Source organism: Salvelinus fontinalis, chromosome 6 (assembly GCF_029448725.1).
Source record: "Salvelinus fontinalis isolate EN_2023a chromosome 6, ASM2944872v1, whole genome shotgun sequence".
Classification (NCBI taxonomy): domain Eukaryota; kingdom Metazoa; phylum Chordata; class Actinopteri; order Salmoniformes; family Salmonidae; genus Salvelinus; species Salvelinus fontinalis.
The window spans coordinates 36,845,967-36,867,584 of record NC_074670.1 but is presented as its reverse complement, the minus strand read 5'-3'; the positions used below and the strand labels follow the sequence as shown (position 1 = coordinate 36,867,584).

Here is a 21,618-nt window from a genome sequence, read left to right as displayed (position 1 = left end):
AGGCAGAGCATGGTTGTTATTGGGCAAGTACAAGTGCACAAGAGGACTATAAAATGTCATCATCTCTGTCAGGGATACAAAAAATAACATTATGTGCGGTTGAACTTACGTTCAGCTCAAACGATCCATGGACTTGTAATTTTCAAGTCTGCACATGGCAGTCAGTTGATATATGGTTGGGTTTTTGCTGGAAACCAAAATACTGAGGCGACCACATTAAAACAAGCAAACACTGTCCTTCGGGGTAAAGGGCCTTCCCTTCTCTGCCAGGGCCCTGCTCTCTTCCCGACCCGCACCGACGACCAGAAAAGACGGTGGGGCCTGACTCAGCGGATGAGGCCATGATGGTAAAGGACCTCTGTACTGTGCACAGGTTTAACAAGCTGTCTTTAACGTTGGCAGCGTGAGTTGCAGGTGTATCTGGAGGTCGTGAAAGAAAAATGATTAAATCTCAATATACGGCTGCTGTTTACCTTGGAGAGGGTCACTCAGCTAGAATATCACAATGAGGAGAGATCAATAGCAACAACCCAAATTGTGCTCCTTGACTGCTGCTCACGTAGGTTTTCATGCTCCGAGAGCCCCACATACGGCACATGGGACAGACAATACACCGAGTGTACAAAACCTTAATAACAACTTCCTAATATTGAGTTGCACACCACCCCTCACTTTTGCCCTCAGAACAGCCTCAATTCGTCGGGGCATGAACTCTACACAGTGTTGAAAGCGTTCTACGGGGATGCTGGCCCATACTGACTCCAATGCTTTGCACAGTTGTGTCAAGTTGGCTGGATGTCCTTTGGTGGTGGGCCATTCGTGATACACACGGGAAACTGTTGAGCATGAAAAACCCAGCAGCGTTGCAGTTTTTGACACAAACCGGTGTGGCTGGCACCTACTACCATTCCCATTCCCCCTCTGAATGGCACACATACACAATCCAAATCTCAATTGTATCAAGGCTTAAAAACCCTTCTTAAATCTGTCTCCTCCCCTTCGTCTACACTGATTGAAGTGGATTTAACAAGTGACATCAATAAGGGATCGTAGCTTTCACCTGGATTCACCTGGTCAGTCCATGTCATGGAAAGAACATGTTCATAATGTTTTGTCCACTGTATATATATTTTTCCTTTCAGTCGCCTTTCCTTGTCTTCAAAAAGACAAGCTTACAGTAGAAACACTGCACAGGCATTATATTTTGATTTCTGACAGAAGCAATCAGAGTTGGCAATCACTAAAATGAACAGTTACGACCTGATAATTGATGTGGCGTTTAGGTGCTCTGCGGTTTTGAAACGGTTCCTGTTAGTTTCCAGCCTTTTCTTTATTTTTCACCGGTGTCATACGGTTGCGGGAAATGAAGACAGATGCAATTAGCAACAATGTTTGGGCTTAACCCTCTGGAGCCAGCTGTGCTGTGTCTGCTTTGAAAGCTGACTACGACCCCTGTCTGACCAAGTTGCTTTCAGCTCACTGAGAATCACTCTCTACATACAGATGACTTCAGCACACGTTTCCTCTGATGATCTCCTCTCCGTAGCACCCTTTGACCTCACCCTTAGCCTGCGCGAGAGGCCCAGAGCAGGAAAACTGTGGCCCATCACAATTTAGCTACCTCACTCTCTCACTCCCTCTCCCTAGGTTTCAATGCCAAGAACAATATTCAGCTCAATGTCAGCGCCCGCACAAGTAATTGACATTACTCACACAGTTAGAAGCTCAGGATGTATGGCTCCCCTGACACCTAGTGTAGTAGTGTGATTGCTCATAGTAGAGTAGTGTATTACCACATGCAGTACATTATGTGTTGCTGGATTGAATTTAATGTCACCGTTCTTTCTCATTAAATTAATTTTAAACAAGTTTAACATCACCAGGCAAGAGAAGACTCTCAAAAGACTTATTCCCCATGTGTGTCCAGGTGTGTTCACCCACAAGTAACCCACTGCAATTTAGGCAGGTATGAAATGTCCCATCAAGATATGGGTACATTTTAGAGGTACAAAATCAACTAAATCCCTGATTAAGTATGAGGCTTGAAGGTGAATTCAGATGTCCTTGACTTTATCCTAGTAGTTGAGCAGTCTAGTGGAGTTAACTTTTCCATTTTAATTCAACAATAGTGTGAGAGAAATGTTTCATCTTTCAATGCCAACCTGTGTTAGAAATAAAAGGTGCTTGATATTATGCTGCAATATGGAACATTATTTCTCCTTTATCAGTGACTGTATTCTTAAGGAAAGGATACAGATTCACACTTTGAATGTTAACTTCTCACGCACATATGATACCCCATACAGTGACCAATCTGTCATCTACTGTAGAGAGCCTCTTTCATGTTTGGATGTTGATTTCCTCACATAACTTTATACTGGAACTGATTAAGATGAGGAAAAAAAGTTTACTCTGAGCAGAGCCTTAATTGGAGTGTCCTTAAAGAGGATACTTCTAAGTAACGGTATCCTGAGCAGTAGCGGTCTGACCTTTAGCCCAAAGCTATTGTTACAGCTTGAAACATGGATCACTTCCACATCCTCCCGGGAGTCCGAGTTGAGGTTTACCATTGAGAGAAGTTATGGCTCTTGTTCACTCTCATAACTACTTTCCTCCAATTGTTTTGAGACTGTTTTTTTTCTGAGCCTTCAACTAACTTACATAAATATATGTAACTGCAATCATTCCAGAAATTCTGAATCCAGATGAAGAAGTATAAATGAATCCCATCCCTTCTTTGGCGGAAGCCATTGCTAAATGGCATGATCATGGAGTTATTGGATTTCACATTTCGATTCCAGGAAGAATGTCCATGACCACACATTCGGAGATAACTGCATTCCCTGTAATGTCTTGTTCTCAGAGATAATTCTAAAGGGGAAATCAAGCTATGTATATCATGAGGAGTGAGCATGGGAACAGGGTTCGGTGAGGTACTGTAGGGTTGGGGCCGAGGGGGTCAAATATTCTCTCTCTTTTTTTAGTGCATAATATTACTGAAGTGTACTAACTACAGGATTTCAGCATCACATGAACATACATCCTTACAACACACACACACACACACACACAACTTTTCCTCTGTTTCCTAAGACATAATATGACACGTGGCCATGTGAGGATTCTTTGGGGTTAGAAAAGTATTTACATGTTACTCTTGGTGTAAAAAGTGGACATGTGCTGTGCAGATGTTCTGCCATGCTTGGTGCAACTGGGTGCCTTGCCTGTGAGTTTGTATTGTTTTCTGGCCCCCTGGCTCGGTCGATAACCCAGATCCCACTGCCATCGAATTGGACTCTGCTGATGTCAGCATTGGGCTCTGGATTAGGAGTGTGGGCTGCTGATTTATAACCTGACACGGACTGCGCGCGAGGTGATGCATATCTAAAAGAATAATTGAAATTCATATGAGATACTGGCATTCAGATTGAGAGGAGATGCTTGGCTTTGCAACATCCAGCACAGAGGCATTTGTCTTCAGATCGTTTTGATTTATTTTTTGACAGATAATAGAGAGAAGAGAGGCTGGTGGTGGGTGTCTTTGGCACTGTCTGCCTTTATCCCTCTCTTGGAATCGTTGACTGAGGAGGCGTTCAGAGAACTACAGAGCTGAGGTTTTTCATGGAATCCCTGGCTTATCACTGTTGGCCTTTTAAGTTGATCCAGTTAGGAAAAGCTGAAAATAATTTTTCCTCTGAAAGACACACACATCAAGAGATGGATAATTTTTCTACATGCAGAAATGTATTGTTGTTTCTGACAGCATCCTTTTATTGGACTGGGATATACTGACAGATGGATCATGTGTGGCCACAAACCCACACAGTCTCCAAAGGCCTCCGCCTATAGCGTTCACAACCTTTTAATTTTAATTCAAGGAAACAGAAATGAGCAAGTGGGTCTGTGTATTTACGCCAGTTATTGGTGTAGTGTTTTACAAGGCTCCACTCTGGATCACTTTCTTCATTAGCATGGATGTGTGATATTTCTGTGTCTTGCTGGAATCTCCTCATTAGTTATGTGTTTTTGCCTTTCCTACATGGCTTGGTTGACCGAGAAACACCTTAGCAGTGTTCGACTAGACTAAGGTACTGTCAGAAATATAGCCCAGCCGCCATCACTAATTTGGAGACCACCCTGCCTCCCCCACAGAGATTGAGTGTGATGCAGAACAATGGGGGAGGAGGAGGTTCAACTTTGTGCTTCAACAATAACTCCCCACAGCTACAAGCTGAACTGAGGCGCATGCAGCGGGGCCTTGCAATACACAGACAGAGAGTGTGGTGTCAGGCCCTCCATCTGGAAAGGTCTGCTTTGGGTTGACCCCAACCTCCTGGTGCGGTCTCCAGAGTCTGGCACCAAGGTTCCACTTTCTATTCTAGTCTGTCAAGAACTTGGACTAGGCCCTCCAATTCTGGATGGTCCAGACTGGAACCCATCTCATGAGAGAACAAAATATAATAAATTAGGGGTAAATAATTGTGTGTGCACGTTTATGTATGCCACAGGTGTCAAACTCATTCCACGGGGGGCCGAGTGTCTGCGGGTTTTCGCTCCTCCCTTAGACTTGATTGATGAATTAACATCACTAATTAGTTAGGAACTCCCCACACCTGGTTGTCTAGGGCTTTATTGAAAGGAAAAACCAAAGACCTGCAGACACTAGGCCCTCCGTGGAATGAGTTTGACACCCCTGATGTATGCTAACACCTCTCAGTGTCAAAAAGGGGCAGAGTGCGTAGGCGTGCATTCTGCATTCACAAGTACATTCTGAGGAATCCGCATAAAATTTTCCAGACAGAAGAAGTAGTAAAAAAAAGTAGCAACATCCGGTACTACTAGGGCTACTATTGAAAATAGTTCTGCCTTCCGCAGTCACGTTACCACCCATTTTCATACACAGTGAGTAAACACAACGTTCAAGAAGATTCCAATATGATAGGCAAGACCACCTTAGTTTTGGGCAGTATAGCACGTTAAACCTTTGTCGCAGCCAGCCCACCAGTGAGGGCATATATCTTTGTATGTCAACTGTGCACACATGAGCATGGGCTGTGAGCTTTGAGCTCACTCAGCGCATTAGTAAAGTACAGTAGCCCTATAAAAGAACAACATTCAAAATGTGGTCTGCCCTGAAGTCTATAGACCTCAGAGCAGTGTTCAGGTCCAAGAAAGGCTCCGGTTCAGTAACCTCAAATGACTAACGCGGGCAGGTCCCCTATTTGCTGTGTAAGTGTTTCCCTCTAGTTGGAACCTCGATGTGTTAATCACCTTAGCTCTCACAGTTTCCTAAAACTTCCACCAAGCCACAATTGGGTATGATTCACTGTAAAACACATAGGCCTAATTCTGCTTTTCAGAGTAGGGAAATAACCCGCTGAAAGGATCCAGCAAGGGAAGGTGATCACAGCTTTTAGTGTGACTCTGAAACCTGATAGATGTTTATTTGGGGTAAATTGTGTAGTTTGTGTGATGACTTTTATCAAATAAAATTTGCATGGCTGTCACGACTTCCGCCGAAGTCGGTCCCTCTCCTTGTTCGGGCGGCGTTCGGCGGTCGACGTCACCGGCCTTCTAGCCATCGCCGATCCACTTTTCATTTTCCATTTGTTTTGTCTTTGTTTTACACACCTGGTTTCAATCCCCCAATTACTTGTTCATTATTTAACCCTCTGTTCCCCCATGGTTGTTTGTGAGTGATTGTTTGTATGTAATACGGTCTGTTATTGTGGACTAGATTATTTGTGTTGTCTCTTTGATTTCTTGAGTAAATTACATGTATTACTCATATCTGCTGTCCTGTGCCTCACTCCTCTACACCAGCTACACACAGGCTTATTACAATGCCACATAATTCAAATCCAGCACAGTATCCCCTTAGTGTTCTACTATGGGGAAATGTAAATAGCTTCTGAAAAAATAAATCCCTTCAACAGAAAACTGATGCCATCTTAAGAGGAGAGAGTATTCCCTTGCTTTGATTTTTCCAACATACTCCCCAGGGCGCATTCATTAAAAACAGAGGCTGGTTGAAATAAGAGAAAACAACAAAAATTGTGTTTGAATCACTCTTTCACACACAAGATTCTTTGTAAATTATAATTTAGCTTGTGGTACTTAACCTATGGTCGAAACATATTTATTGGCTGTTGTTTGCAAATGTTAGGTTTTGCCTTCTCCAGATTAATTTGTACATTTCGGTACCATGGTGTGTTTTGTTGGGTATGTTATTAACAAAATAGGTCAAATATATAATCTGCTGTCAAAGTTGGAAGGGAAGCACCAATCGTATCAGGGTTGGTTGTCATAATATTTACACTTTCACTTGGCAAAATATCTTAATATCTATATCTTACGATTAAAAAAACTGAGGAAGACAAATCTTAACATAAAAAATATAAAAGACTAAACAGTGCTTTTCTTCTGAGTAAAACCAAGGCACTTAGTAATAGATGGTAATTTATTCATAATAAACCATGAATAATAATTTCACAGACATTTTCATGGACGAACTCCCAAGTAGTAAAACTGGCAAATAAGAGAATAGGCAGAATTTGTTAAAGCAGGAAGCAAAAATAATTTGGTGCCATTTTCACAAAAGGAACACTGGTCAGTGGTGATCCAAATCCTAAAAAAGGTTAGGCTATATCATAAAACAAAAAAAGGAATTTTCAGAGTGAAGCCACTGCTAGGCCTACAAGTACGTGAGCCAAATGGAGGCGCGTGGCTGCCAAATGGAGGCATGTTTGTCTTTTTGAAAGATGGATCTATTCTTTGGCAAATATTTTATCCACCTCAGAACTGGCTGGGTAAATATAGTTTACCATTGGCCAAAATAATGCAAAATGATCAGTGTGTCAGTTACTGATGATTGTGAGAGCTCAACATAAAATGTTGAAGGAAATTAAAGGTTTAAATCACTCCCTGAACAAAATAACAAACTAGCGAGCATCTAGAGATCAAATTACAGGGACATTTGTGAAATTAGCGCAAAAACAATAACATTAACAATACATTTAAAAGATCTGAAAGATACTGAACAAAAAAAAAAGAAGCCTTACTGAAAACTCATGGGCAGAGGACACAAAGGAGCAGTGCTGGTGTTCTACTGAATTTTTTTTTTTTCTTCTTCTTCTTCGAGTTTTAAAGAGTACTGACTTTAAGCCAGGGCTGGCTGTGTCTGAAGCCTCAATGAAACAGCATTGGCCATGGTGAGTGATGTCTGTTTATGACTAATTTCTACCTGCAGTCGGAGGGCAGAGAGAGAGCGAGAGAGCTTCCTAGTAACAAGGGGGCAATTGTTTGGGGCTATAGGACAGTGCCATGTGGTTGTCAAGCAAACAAGGTAGTAGTGGAACCTATTAGAGATGTGCCCTTTAGTATCTGATATTGGCTCTTCACTGCTAGGTATGGCCAACACATGGGCATCTTTATGAGGCATCTGCTGAAGTGAGGGAAAAAAGGCTAGTCAAGACAACTAATAACTTTTTAGACAGGCAAAAAACTAAAATGTTTAATTTGCCTTATTATTATTATTTAATCATGTCTATGATTATTTAAATCTCTGTGTTTTCCCATGTGCTTAATTTCCTTGTGAAGAGTCACAGTCTTTGAGCTTGGTGAACTCTATTAGATACGTCTCTGTTGGAGAAATATTGGTGGGTTCTGGGGAGGCTCAATGTTTTCAATTTCAACAAGTTCACTTGGCAAAGAACTCCCTCTTCATAAATGAAATGTTTCATTGGTATCAACACTACAGTGCAATTATGGTAGTCTTGAAAGGTTTACTACATAGTCATGCTTTCTTTTGAGTGGGCCTATGCAGGAGAAAAGATGAATACACATTTCCATATGAGCGTGCACGTAGTGCACACCACTTTATAAAATATCTTCATGAGACAGCCCTGTGAGTCACAGGAGAAGGAGTTGTACACTCACAACAAAAGTAAAACAATATTAACAAATTGGTTGTGTTAGTAAAACGTTTACTGTTGACAGGAGAACAAGAGGAGACAATAGGACGAGGTGGATAATTTTATAATAAGGCCGTTTAATCACATGTAAAGATATCTCAGTAAAATCTTGCAGCAAGGCTCCTTCTGTCTGATTCGTATAGAATCGTCGGAAGAGAGGTAATTTCAACAATTGTACAGTATTATATAGACAACAAGCAAAGTAGGTAGATCTGCGAGTCTGGCCTTCCGATTGGTCGATCTGGGTCTTGGGTAGTCCTGAACAGGCCTGGTGTCCACGTTCCATTGGTTCCTGAGATAGTTCTTTGTCTTGAGCTCCAACCATGTGTTGGGTGTGTTCTGTGGTTATTATGGGGGAGGGGAATTATGTGTGTCTGTAGTTGGTGTCTTAATAAGTCCAGCATATGTCCAAGAGAAATGAGGAGTATGTGTATTTTTGTATAAAATATGGCTTATGTTGAAATGTAGTTATTACTAGTTTCCAGTCTCTATTACAATTTCTTACAGTTGCCAAAGGGATAACTTAATAATACTCTAATTGCAAGGTCTAATTAGAAGAAAATGCCTTCATGCACATGCCATTATCAGGAACAATTACAAATAAATAAACTAAATTAGGACTTGAAAGTTGTGAGACAGTGTTTGCACCTACCCACAAGGTACTTTATCAGTGTAGGACATTTGTTTTATTAGTTGAAGGCTACTCAATCCACTCTTTGTTTTATCTTGTCTACAAAACTGTCTAAGAAAAAAACAACTTCTTGAATATGAATCTTGAACGCTACAATTAATCTTGAATGCTACAATGTGCTCCAATTCGCTTTGTTGGAACAGCCAGGTCAGATAATGTACAGTATAACTACACAAGGTCATAATTGTCGAAATGCTCATTAAAATAGTATAATTTGTATCAATATGGCCAATCCGTGCATGTACTGATGCTGAAAGTGACGCTGATTGGTCATTTTACGTAACACGTTCTCGCGTCTACTTCCTCCTCTCTCGCAGTGAAAATGGCGGAGTACGACCTAACCACCAAAATTGCCCATTTTTTGGACAGACATCTCGTCTTTCCTTTGCTGGAATTCCTTTCTGTCAAAGAGGTAAATGCGTGTGTTATGTTAGGTTGTACATAACTTGATTTTAGGTAGAAGTGTGTAAATAACCCATGTAAATAATGTAAATTCCACGTGCGTGAAAGAGTCGCCCATGAATTGGGGCCTCGCGCTGTTTCAGGTCCAGCAGCACAGACAGTTGAGCGAGCTAGCTTGCTAACTAGCATATGTTTCTTCTGTTAGCTAGCTATATATGTGATTTAGTAAACGCTATGTTGGTGTCAGTTTGATTTATATTAACGTATGGCATAGCGTTAACTACAGCACGTTAAGTAAACTAGCTAACGTTAGCTAACTTTATTTTAAAACCTAGGCTAACAGTAAGTTAGTTACCAAACGTTAACCGGTTACTGTCGGCTACTGCGTCTTAAATTAAACTAGTTCACGTTATCTGGCTAGTCTAGTGAACAAACATTTGCTACATCTATTGAGTTTTTACTTTTCAACATTGATATAACGTTATATGCAGATCTTGGTTACATGACTCCTAGATGCTAACGTAAACTCACTCACTTTTGTACATCGCCTTGGTCCGTACAATTGACATTATTTTAGCTTCCCAAAAACGTAATACTTCCAGATCAACTGTAATGTCAATACCATTGTAAAGCACAATTTCTCCCCTTTCCAACAGAATCAATAACATGAACTCCACGCTGCCCGTTTCTGCATAATTTAACAAGGCAATGAGCTCCGTAGGGTGAAACTTATGACTGATAGTGATAGGAGAGGTTGTGTGGGAAAATTCCATTTTTTCACTCGATCTGTCCAATTTATCACCTTATCGCCTCTAAAATGTAAATAAAACACTATAAAGAGTTTATATAATGCGTCATTACATACCTATTTGAAGGTTTGTGTCGAATTTGAATTAAGTTTTTAGGGCGTGGCTAAAGTGATCTTAGAAATAAACAGCGGCTTTAAGAATGATAGCATGCAAGGATGATGCAAAAAATGACTAGGTATCCCCCCTTACCCCCGTCACTGTCCATTTCTTGTTTTTAAAGGATGAGAGAAGTGCTACGCCAGGTGGAGAGAGGTTGTAAGGCAGAAATGGTTGCTTTATGCGTGCTGTACGTTACGACATGACACGTCACGATGTAACGGAGGGTCCGTTTTTTCAACTTTTCTCCAATACTATAGAGCCATTACCATGTCGATCAACGCTTGAATAGAAACGAAGTTCACACCCCAGATTTTGAAGTCAACACAGTCGCTACAGTCCCATTAGTTTTCTTTGTAGCGTCGTATGAATGTTGCTGTTGCGCACATTTGTATGGAATGGGGTGAGTTTACGTTAGCTAGATCCTCGTCTCGAGAATGTATTTAACTAACGTTGGTGTCCTTTTCAGCTAGCTAATGCGTTGACTAGTTTACTATAAACACTAGATATGCCTTAAAATAACGTCACCACAAGGCAATAACAGAAATTCACGATGCCCAGAGCTTACCCTTGACGTTGCACAACGATTGAAGTCAATAAAGGGCCATTCACACCAAGAACTATAAATTATACATAGCTATAAACCTTGGCGAGCATCCACATCAGCAGTAGGATGGACAATAGAACGAGTCAAAATTTACCCTAGGCTGAAAAATGGGCAAAGAACGTTGGCTAAGCTGGAACAATTTCGAGAGTTCATAGCAAATGAATGTTCGCTGAGTATGTTTTGACTGGAGTGACGTTTATAATTCCATTTTGCCTAAACGGATCCCTTTTTATTTGACCACAATCTGTTTTTAGGACTAAACTGAAAAATAACTTCTGCACAAGGTAAACATCAAATGTTATTAGTTACATGCGCCAAATACAACAGGTGTAGTAGACCTTACAGTGAAATGCTTACTTACGAGCCCATAACCAACAATGCAGTTTAAAAAAAATACAGACAAGAATAAGAGATAAAATTAACAAATAATTAAAGAGCAGCAGTGAAATAACAATAGCGAGACTATATACACGGGGGTACTGATACAGAGGCAATGTGCGGGGGGCACCGGTTATTTGAGGTATTATGTACATGTAGGTAGAGCTATTAAAGTGACTATGCATCAATAATAACAGAGCGTAGCAGTGGTGTAAAGAGGGGGGGGTGCACTTCAAATGGTCTGGGTAGCCATTTGACTAGATGTAGCTGTCTTATGGCTTTGGGGTTGAAGCTGTTTAGAAGCCTATTGGACCTAGACTTGGCGCTCCTTTAAACATCCGCACCTCGATTGTGCCAAGTGTGCTTATGTCTGCATTCTTTATTTGACTTTTATTTAACTAGGCAAGTTAGTTAAGAAAAAATTCTTATTTACAATGATGGCCTGCATAAGGCATCCTGCTGGGGTGGGGGTGGTATTATAAATATAGGACAAAACGCATCACGACAAAAGCGACATCACTACATAGAGACCTGAGACAAACTAGCAAGGTAGCAACACATGACACAGCATGGTATCAGCACAATATATGATACAAATGTTATTGGGCACAGACAACAGCACAAAGGGCAAATAGGTAGAGACAACAATCACAATGAGGAAGTAGGAAAAAATGACTTTCTGGTCTAGCGATCGATGACAGCAGAGTATGCTGCCCAACCTTACGTAATTAGAAAAGGGAGATTATCCTGATTTAAAATGGTGTCCGACTTGAAAAAATCGAAATGTATATATTGCGAGAAATTTTTACGAAATATACCAGCATCTTCTCCATAGGAAAACAATGGGGGGAGCTCAGCGTTCCAAGGGCAAAAAGTATTTTGGTGCTAGCATTTGATGACAGAGGAGTACGCTCCAGCCTTACATAATTAGAAAGAGATTCTCATGTTTAAAATGGTGTACAATTTAAAAAAATCTAAATATACACATTGCAAGATATTTGGCTACATAGACAGACATGCATATTATTCCCTATGGGAAACAATGGAACGACCTCAAGAGTTCCGTGAGTAATTTTTTGTTTACATATTACCAACCATCAACGTGGGCAGGTCTCATTGCCAAACATGGCAAAGCGGGTATTGTGACGTAGAACAATAGGCTGGGAATAGAACGTTCGGAAGGCGAGTTGGTGCTCAATTGAACTAATAGGAGCTGGCAGGGTGAAAAATGTCCAAAAATAAGGCCTGTTTTTTTTGTGATTACTTCAAAACTATGGCAAGCAGCTGGGACATAAGGTAATAATGAAACGGGGCTCCACAGTAGATGCAATAAACTAGTTTTTATCAGAAAAAAGAATTGTTAAAAATGTAATGTGTCCAGCCTACCAGCGGATCATTTATCATTCTGCAGGACACCTGCCAATCAATCAATGCATCCTACAGCACCCTGTAGGCCTATTAATAAGCTGTTAACACCAGACCTTTCAGTGCTTCAGGGTGTGTTCATAGTAACAACTGCACATAATACTTCAATGTACATGTTATATAGAAACTATATTTAAATTTAATAATGAGAAGGGAAAACCGTTTTGCCACTCAAGTGTAGTTTGCAAGTGAATTCTATTTTTTGAATGACTCAATTTTTTTGGCCCTTTTTCGCTGTGCTCATGTCTGACCTATGCGACAGTTCATTTGGCCTAGGACTATTTTGCATTTAGCAAGGGCAAGCCTCCTTCACTCAAGGGAAAGTCTGTTTGGCTTAGTATAAACAATAAAAAAAATATCCTATGGCATTTCCTGAGATTTCACGTGAAGCAGAATAGCGAAGAGGCTTGAATAGCCTATTGCGCACGGAAACAGCTGGAAGAGAGGCTAGGGATGTGTAGCTGAAGTAAGAAGCTAGATATTAGGTCATTCATTAGCTAAATAAATAGTTGTTTATAAATATTTACCGGTCAAAGTGCAAGAAAAACAAGTTAACCTCTCTGGGATAGATGGGACGCTTGCGTCCCAACAGCCATGTCAAAATGTAGAGCGCCAAATTCAAAAAAATTATATAAAATTAAACTTGATTAAATCACACATATAAGATATCAAATTAAAGCTACACTCGTTGTGAATCCAGCCAACATGTCAGATTTCAAAAAGGCTTTTCGGCGAAAGCATAAGATGCTATTATCTGATGATAGCCCAATGTAAACAAGAGAGTGTAGCCTATTTCAACCATGCTAGCGCTACTCAAAACGCTAATATAAAATATAAAACATGCATTACCTTTGACGAGATTCTTTTGTTGGCACTCCAATATGTCCCATAAACATCACAAATGGTCCTTTTGTTCGATTAATTCCATCCATATATATCCAAATTGTCCATTTATTTGGCGCCGTTGTACCAGGAAAAACAGCGTTCAATTTGAACAAAATCACGACACAATATCTAAAAAAAATTACCTCTAAACTTTGCCAAAACATTTCAAAGTACTTTTGTAATACAGCTTAAGGTATTTGTAAACGTTAATAATCGATCAAATTGAAGACAGGTCAATCTGTTTTCAATACAGGATATCAACAAACTCACGGAACATTTCACGTCTTGCCCAAATCTCAAACATAAACAAACGACGTCCCTCCACTTCCGGGTCAATATCTTGTTCACCTCACTAAGAAAAAACCTTAACCATTTTCCATACAATGGCGACATCCAGTGGAAGCAGTAGAAACTGCGCATTTACTGATTAGAATTCTGGTTTGCCCAAAACAATCCATTGAACATAGAGGAACTTAACAATAAAAAAGTCTGTTAGCATGCTTCCTTCATACGTGACACCGAGACATAGCAATGGTATTCACCAGTCAAAATCCCAAATTATCTCTAAGTTCCAGAAAGGTACATCAGCAGGCCATCACTCACTCTCTCTCCCCTTTCAAACTCTCCTATTCTACAGTCAGCAAGCTCCTAGATAGGCTAGTAATAGTAAATAAAATGCTAAAATTAAGTCTACAACAAGCTATTGTAGTCTAGCTTTTCCTGGGACTCTAAGAGCTAAGGGATTAGCTGTAGCTGAGAGGCTGGGGGGGTGGGGGGGGTCTTGACATTTTACCAGGTCCAGAAAGGAATATTAGTAGGACAGTCATAATGTGTATTTTGTCAGGATGTATCGGCATTAACAGATGGGGTTATCATTGGAAAATATGGCCTTCTGTTTGTCGTGGTTCAGTCTCCCAAGTCGTACTATAATTAATGTGGCCACAAATATGCTCACACATGCTCAGTTATTCAGGAAAGCTTACGTTGCGCTCTGCCTTATCTCCTCTCCGGGCACCCTCGTGCAGCTAGAACCAAGAACGCTTGAATTTTATGCTTTATCTTGGCCTGGTTGCAGTTGTGAATGAGAACTTGTTCTCAGCTAGCTTACCTGGTTAAATAAAGGTGAAATATAAAAAAAAAAATATAGAAGCCATTTTTGATTGGTTGTCATTGTTTTATCGTTGGAGGGACAGGGGAAAAATCGCTCTGAAAGTGGATCCAAACGATAGCTCTCATTATTGTTCTCAACTTTTTTTGTAGTTGTAGTGTAAACTCTCCTGTTCATTTGAATTATAACAAAAAATTATATAATTATGGTCCTTGGTGTGGACAGCTCTTAAAATTAAGTCATCGTTTTTAGTCAAAGTAAGTATTTTTTTTCTGTGTTTCTCATATGATATGATGTGCTAATATTTTTCATGTTAATTTTAATGTTAATTTTCTGGTCCTTGGTTTTATTTGAATGTTACCACCCACTAGCATGGCATTTGTTTTTATTAATCAGGAACACCTGCAAGTTCTTACTCTTCAAGTTGCAACTGAGCAAAATGCTTTTTGAAGTAGCATACACTTGGCTGCCTTAGCCATGGAGCAATAAGGGGTGTATACTTGTTGGGTAAATTATCCATATTTCTTTGCTGGTGTGTATTCCTCAAACATATATATGGCCATTTTATAAATGCGTGATATGATTTCATTTTACAACCCTGCTCCCCAGGTTGCCCCAAGATGAATGGTTTTGACCACTAAAGTATCGCTTCACGACATGCTTTGATTGGTGCAGAAGTGTCTGTCCTATAATGACCCGGCACCTGCAAAATAAAATTCAAGGAGCATGTATCTATTTTGTTGTGCTGTTACATTTGTATTGGTGTTTTGTGTCCGATGCGCTCAAGGTGTTTGCGATAGGCAACAATGACTGATGCACATAATTTCCCTTTGAGAAACATGAGCTGATTTTGATTTGCTGTATCGCAACCTACCTATCAAAGGTTGCACCATGTGCAGTATAATGTAAAAAAATAAAAATGCATGTCTCTTATGGAAGAGGCCAAGAGAATAACAATTGATGGTGAAGTCAAAGATGCTGGTTTCCATCTGTGGCCAAGTTTTCAGCCTAGCCAGCTGGTTAATCTTTTGAATACAGTGTAGTTAAAAAAAATAAACGAGCAACCGATAATGTTAGCTAGCTAGATAAGATTAGCACGATGTCTAGCTAAGGGTAGCATGCTAGCTAGCTACTCTAACAGTTGTCAGTTCTCTATTTGTTAATGTTTCTCCACACCACGTGGAAATCACCACAGCGTTCTTTCCTGGCTCCAATTCGTGAATATGTACAGGTAGCTTTTAACCAAAACAAGCATTTACCCTCTAGGGCAGGAATTTCATCAAAATGAGGGTGGTGTTGCCCTATGGTGGGTGCCTTTTAACAACCAGGCATCCATTACAGCTAAACATGTTTTCTAACTTTGTTAGTCTGCTTAGTTCCTGAACCCTGTCATTGTCAGCAGTTCTCCTGAACTGGGTAGGCAAAGTTAAGAATTTGAAACTGTATATTCCAAAAATAATCCCGTTTCCCCCTTTTGAACTATTGCCACATTCAGATCTACAATGAGAAGGAACTGCTTCATGGAAAATTGGATCTACTTAGCGAGACCAACATGGTGGACTTCGCCATGGATGTTCACAAAAACCTCTTCCCTGAGAAAGAGATCCCCGCTAGTAAGAAGACTGCACATTGTGTAGTCTACCTCTTAACATTTTTGTTAAAGAAACCTTTACAGTGATAAGGATAATGCATGGTTCAGTATTTACACTGTGTCATCAATAAATCACAAGATGGCGGTGAAATTGATTGCACACCATCCCCCTCACATTTTAGTCATGCTTAATACAATTTTCACTTTTCCAAAAACTAGTATAAACAGACACAAATCTTTATTGTTGCATGTAATGGTATTCTCCTGGGTATTGTTTTGGTCAAAGCCTCTAATGGTTTCTCTCTGTCTCATGTGAAGCCTTAAAGGAGAAGAGGATCACTGTGGTGGCTCAGCTGAAGCAGCTGCAGGGTGAGACGGAGCCCATTGTGAAGATGTTTGAGGACCCAGAGACCACAAAACAGATGCAGTCAACCAGGTGAGTTAGAACCTCCTGTCCCACCATTTAACCAATGGATGGTTTAGGAGTTGTTTGCATTTTATAAATGGTCCATCATTGACAATGCAGATTTTTTTTTGCAATTCATTATTTCCCAGAGTAGTGGTCTTGCTGTCTGCTGTAAGATTCTCTGACTTTGCAGGCTTAATGAATGAAGTTCAAGTTAAATTGAGATGATGGTAATCCCAAAAATATATATGCCTACATTTTGGATCAATTTCCCTAGAGTGGATTTAGGGTTACATCTTACCAACTCAGCAAACGCGGACGAGGAGACCGATACACGATGCTGCAGTGAATGTTAAGGATGGCGCTGACTTTGCCGTGATTAAAATAGTTTGGTTAAACTCAAGTCCTCATTCTTTACTTGGCTTCTTGGCAGGAGTGAGTTCAGTTCATCAAAGGACACTTTTCATCCACTTGCCAATTGTGAATTCTTTATTAAAGGTTTGGTTTTGAGACATGTTTGTTTATCAAAGCAAGCATCTTATACTGACCATTGTAATGGGAGTTTGAAGCCTTGTGAATGTAACTTCAAACTTTTTGTAGTGCAGCTACGGCTATTTTCTCTTCAGATTCGTTTTGATACCATTGGATTTGTAAAACAATACAAGACTTGTCCCGGGTCACCAAAAAACTCAACTACACCAAAAGGTCAAGCCACACCCATTTTAGCGTCCCGCGCATATATCTGCTAGAGTTACTCTGGATGCGGTAGTGTGTTTTTGATATGATTTTGGATTTATCTAGCGGAACATCCCTGACTGGAAATTGCAGACGGGTTCAATATTTAGATCTCCTAGTCCTATCACTTGGGATAGAACTGTGTGATGTAGAGATAATGATTTGTGTTGGAGAGAGACTGTCTTAGGTGCACTGTTTGCCAACATGCTTAATGGGAGGCCTGCCCTCAACTTAATATCTCCAGGAAGCAAATCCAATATACACTGCTCAAAAAATTAAAGGGAACACTTAAACAACACAATGTAACTCCAAGTCAATCACACTTCTGTGAAATCAAACTGTCCACTTAGGAAGCAACACCGATTGACAATAAATTTCACATGCTGTTGTGCAAATGGAATAGACAAAAGGTGGAAATTATAGGCAATTAGCATGACACCCCGAATAAAGGAGTGATTCTGCAGGTGGTGATCACAGACCACTTCTCAGTTCCTATGCTTCCTGGCTGATGTTTTGGTCACTTTTGAATGCTGGCGGTGCTTTCACTCTAGTGGTAGCATGAGACGGAGTCTACAACCCACACAAGTGGCTCAGGTAGTGCAGCTCATCCAGGATGGCACATCAATGCGAGCTGTGGCAAGAAGGTTTGCTGTGTCTGTCAGCGTAGTGTCCAGTGCATGGAGGCGCTACCAGGAGACAGGCCAGTACACCAGGAGACGTGGAGGAGGCCGTAGGAGGGCAACAACCCAGCAGCGGGACCGCTACCTCCGCCTTTGTGCAAGGTGGAGCACTGCCTGAGCCCTGCAAAATGACCTCCAGCAGGCCACAAATGTTTCTTCCAGATGTGATGCTTGACATTCAGGCCAAAGAATTCAATCTTGGTTTCATCAGACCAGAGACTTTTGTTCATCATGGTCTGAAAGTCTGTAGGTGCCTTTTGGCCATCTCCACGCTGGCTTTCATGTGCCTTTTACTGAGGATGAGGCTTCCATCTGGCCACTCTACCATGAAGGCCTGATTGGTAGAGTTCTGCATAGATGGTTGTCCTTCTGGAAGGTTCTCCCATCTGCACAGAGGAATGCTACAGTTCTGTCAGAATGACCATCGGGATCTTGGTCACTTCCCTGACCAAGGCTCTTCTACCTCGATTGCTCAGTTTGACTGGGCAGCCAGCTCTAGGAAGAGTCTTGGTGCTTCCAAACTTCTATAATTTAAGAATGATGGAGGCTAGGGATGCATATATCGGTGAGCATATCGGAATCGGACGATATTAGCTAAAAATGCCAACATTGGCCCGATGTCTAGTTTAATGCCGACGTGCAAAACTGATGTCAAAGCTGACATGCGTACATATATAAATAAATGTACCTACGGGTAGATGTATTGACGCCACAATAAATACAGTGCTACATAGAACAAAAGCAGAAAAATACTAAGCGCACTTCCAACAACTAAACAAGTTCAGGTCGAGCAGTCATTTGAAAGATCAAGAAAATTTCAGTGCGACAACTCCAAGACAAAATCTGTTAATGCCAAGATAATGGTATTCTTTGCCCTTGACCTTCAACCGTTCTGTTATGGATTATGGTTTTCGCCATCTGGTCGAGCACCGGTGCACATTACCAAGTTGGCGCTATTTTTCAGCTGTTCCCTTACCGGAGTCACACAGTATTGTTGAAACTCATCCATGAGCTACTTGCTATGGGTGTCACTGCTATTAGCTTCACGACTGACATTTGGACCAGCGACGTCAGCACCATGAGCATGCTGAGTCGGACAGTGGGTGGGTCGACGAGATTTCATACTGATGAAAGCCGTATTGCGTGCTCAAGAATGTGTGGGGTTCTCATCCTGCTGCTGCCATTTTCAATGGCATTTGAGAACTTGTTTGAAACATGAACACACTCCAAGCGCCGTTTGTACAACTGACTCGAAATAAGCTAATCAACTGCGTCTGCAGCCGACGTGATACCCTGTCATGGCATTGAAATGCCTGCTCAACATAAATGCAGACAGACTGTGGGGTTAACTTGGGAAAGTACTCGAGGCTGTGAACAAGTGATTCGGTGTCATTCTCTCTGAGCCTCTTTACTGTCACCACCATGCTCAATGCTATGTACAAGGACCACTATTTCGATGCAGACACAGGGTTTATGTGAATTGTTACATACACAGCTGGACAAGATGGAAACTGACACGGTGACAGTGCACACCGAGGAAGAGAGGCCACGGACAGACAGCTGAAACTTTACTGTTTGACATGTATGATGAAATCCTGGCTGAGAATGAAATGACTGAACAACGAAACAGCACAGTCAGTGAAAGAAATGGGTTTTGATTGTTTTACTGGTAATGGGTCATGTAAATGCCAACAAAGTAACTTTTTGGCGTGTAACATTTAACTAGGCAAGTCAGTTAAGAACATATTCTTATTTACAATGATGGCCAAACCCGGACGACGCTGGGCCAATTGTGCGCTGCCCTATGGGACTCCCAATCACGGCCGGATGTGATACTTGCTAGATTCGAACCAGGGACTGTTGTGACACCACTTGCACTGAAATGCAGTGCCTTTGACCGCTGTGTGCTAACTATTTAACTGTACTGGAATGCTTAAAAGGCTGCAAAAAATGTTAAAGATCGTTATTGTTTTTGGGCATGGAAAATACTGGATATTGGTATTGACTAAAAAAATGTCATAACGGTACATCCCTAATGGAGGACACTGTTCTTGTGAATCTTCAGTGTTGCAGACATTTTTTGGTACCCTTCCCCGGATTTGTGCCTCGACACAATCCTGTCTCGGAGCTCTACGGACATTTCCTTCGACCTCATGGCTTGATTTTTGCTCTGACGTGAACTGTGGGACATTATATAGACAGGTGTGTGCCTTTCCAAATCATGCCAATCAATTGAATATACCACAGGTAGACTCCAAGTTGTAGGAACATCTCAAGGATGATCAATGGAAACAGGATGCACCTGAGCTCAATTACGTGTCTCCTAGCAAAGGGTCTGAATACTTATGTAAATAAGCTATTTTTAAAAATTACTTTTGCAAAAAAGTAACCCTGTTTTTGCTTTATGATGGCGTATTTAAGAATAAGGCTGTAATGAAACAAATTGTGTCAAGGGGTCTGAGTACTTTCCGTGGGGGGGGGGGGTGTATACATATAACTATCTGGGCACCCCTTCAAATTACTGGGTTAGGCTATTTCACCCTACCCTTTGCTGACAGGTGTATAAAATCAAACGCACAGCCATGTAATCTCCATAGACAAACATTGGCAGTAGGCTGGCCTTACTGAAGAGCTCTGACTTTCAACGTGGCACCATCATAGGATGACACCTTTCCAACAAGGAAGTTAAATTTCTGCACTGCTACAGCTGCCCTGGTCAACTAAGTGCTGTTATTGTGGAGTGGAAATGTCTAGGAGCAACAACTGCTCAGCCACGAAGTGGTAGGGCTCACAGAACAGGACTGCCAAGTGCTGAAACGTGTAGTGCGTAAAAATAGTCGGTCCACGGTTGTAACACTCATTACCCAGTTCCAAACTGCCTCGGAAGTCAGTACAATAACTTTTCGTAAGGGGTTTCCATGTCCGAGCAGCCGCACACAAGCCTAAGATCACCAAGAGCAATGCCTAGCATCGCTTGGAGTGGTGTAAAGCTCGCCACCATTGGACTCCGGAGCAGTGGTAATGCGTCCTCTGGAGTGATGAATCGCGCTTCACCATTAAGCAGTTCGATGGACAAATCAGGGTTTGGCGGATGCCAGGAGAACACTGCCCGACTGCGTAGTGCCAACTAGAGGTCGACGGATTATGATTTTTCAACGCCGCTACCGATTTATTGGAGGACCAAAAAAAGCCAATACCGATTAATTGGATAATTAAAAAATATATATATATAAAAACTATTACTAAACTATTTGTAATAATGACAATTACAACAATACTGAATGAACACTTATTTTAACTTAATATACTACATAAATAAATCTATTTAGCCTCAAATAAATAATTAAACATGTTCAATTTGGTTTAAATAATGCAAAAAGAAAGAGTTGGAGAAGAAAGTGAAAGTGCAATATGTGCCATGTAAAAAAAGCTAATGTTTAAGTTCCTTGCTCAGAACATGAGAACATATGAAAGCTGGTGGTTCCTTTTAACATGAGCAATCAATATTCCAAGGTAAGAGGTTTTAGGTTGTAGTTATAGTATTTATAGGACTATTTCTCTCTACCATTTGTATTTCATATACCTTAGACTATTGGATGTTCTTATAGGCACTTTAGTATTGCCAGTGTAAGAGTATAGCTTCCGTCCCTCTCCTCGCCCCTACCTGGGCTCGAACCAGGAACACATCGACAACAGCCACCCCCAAAGCAGCGTTACCCATGCAGAGCAAGAGGAACAACTACTCCAAGTCTCAGAGCAAGTGACGATTGAAACGCTATTAGAGTGCACCACGCTAACTAGCTAGCCATTTCACATCAGTTACACCAGCCTA

The 21,618-nt window shown here is 41.0% G+C and overlaps 1 protein-coding gene across 1 annotated transcript in view; it reads left to right on the top strand.

Annotated features, from left to right (window-relative positions):
* The first annotated feature begins 8,957 nt into the window (after nt 1–8,957).
* Nucleotides 8,958–21,618, top strand: part of LOC129857774 (eukaryotic translation initiation factor 3 subunit E) — a 41,796-nt gene continuing 29,135 nt past the window's right edge. Inside the window, exons 1-3 of the mRNA XM_055926327.1 lie at nt 8,958–9,076; nt 15,870–15,987; nt 16,284–16,401. Coding sequence (XP_055782302.1) covers nt 8,987–9,076; nt 15,870–15,987; nt 16,284–16,401 — 326 coding nt within the window. The 5' untranslated portion in view covers nt 8,958–8,986. The remainder of the gene's footprint in view (nt 9,077–15,869; nt 15,988–16,283; nt 16,402–21,618) is intronic.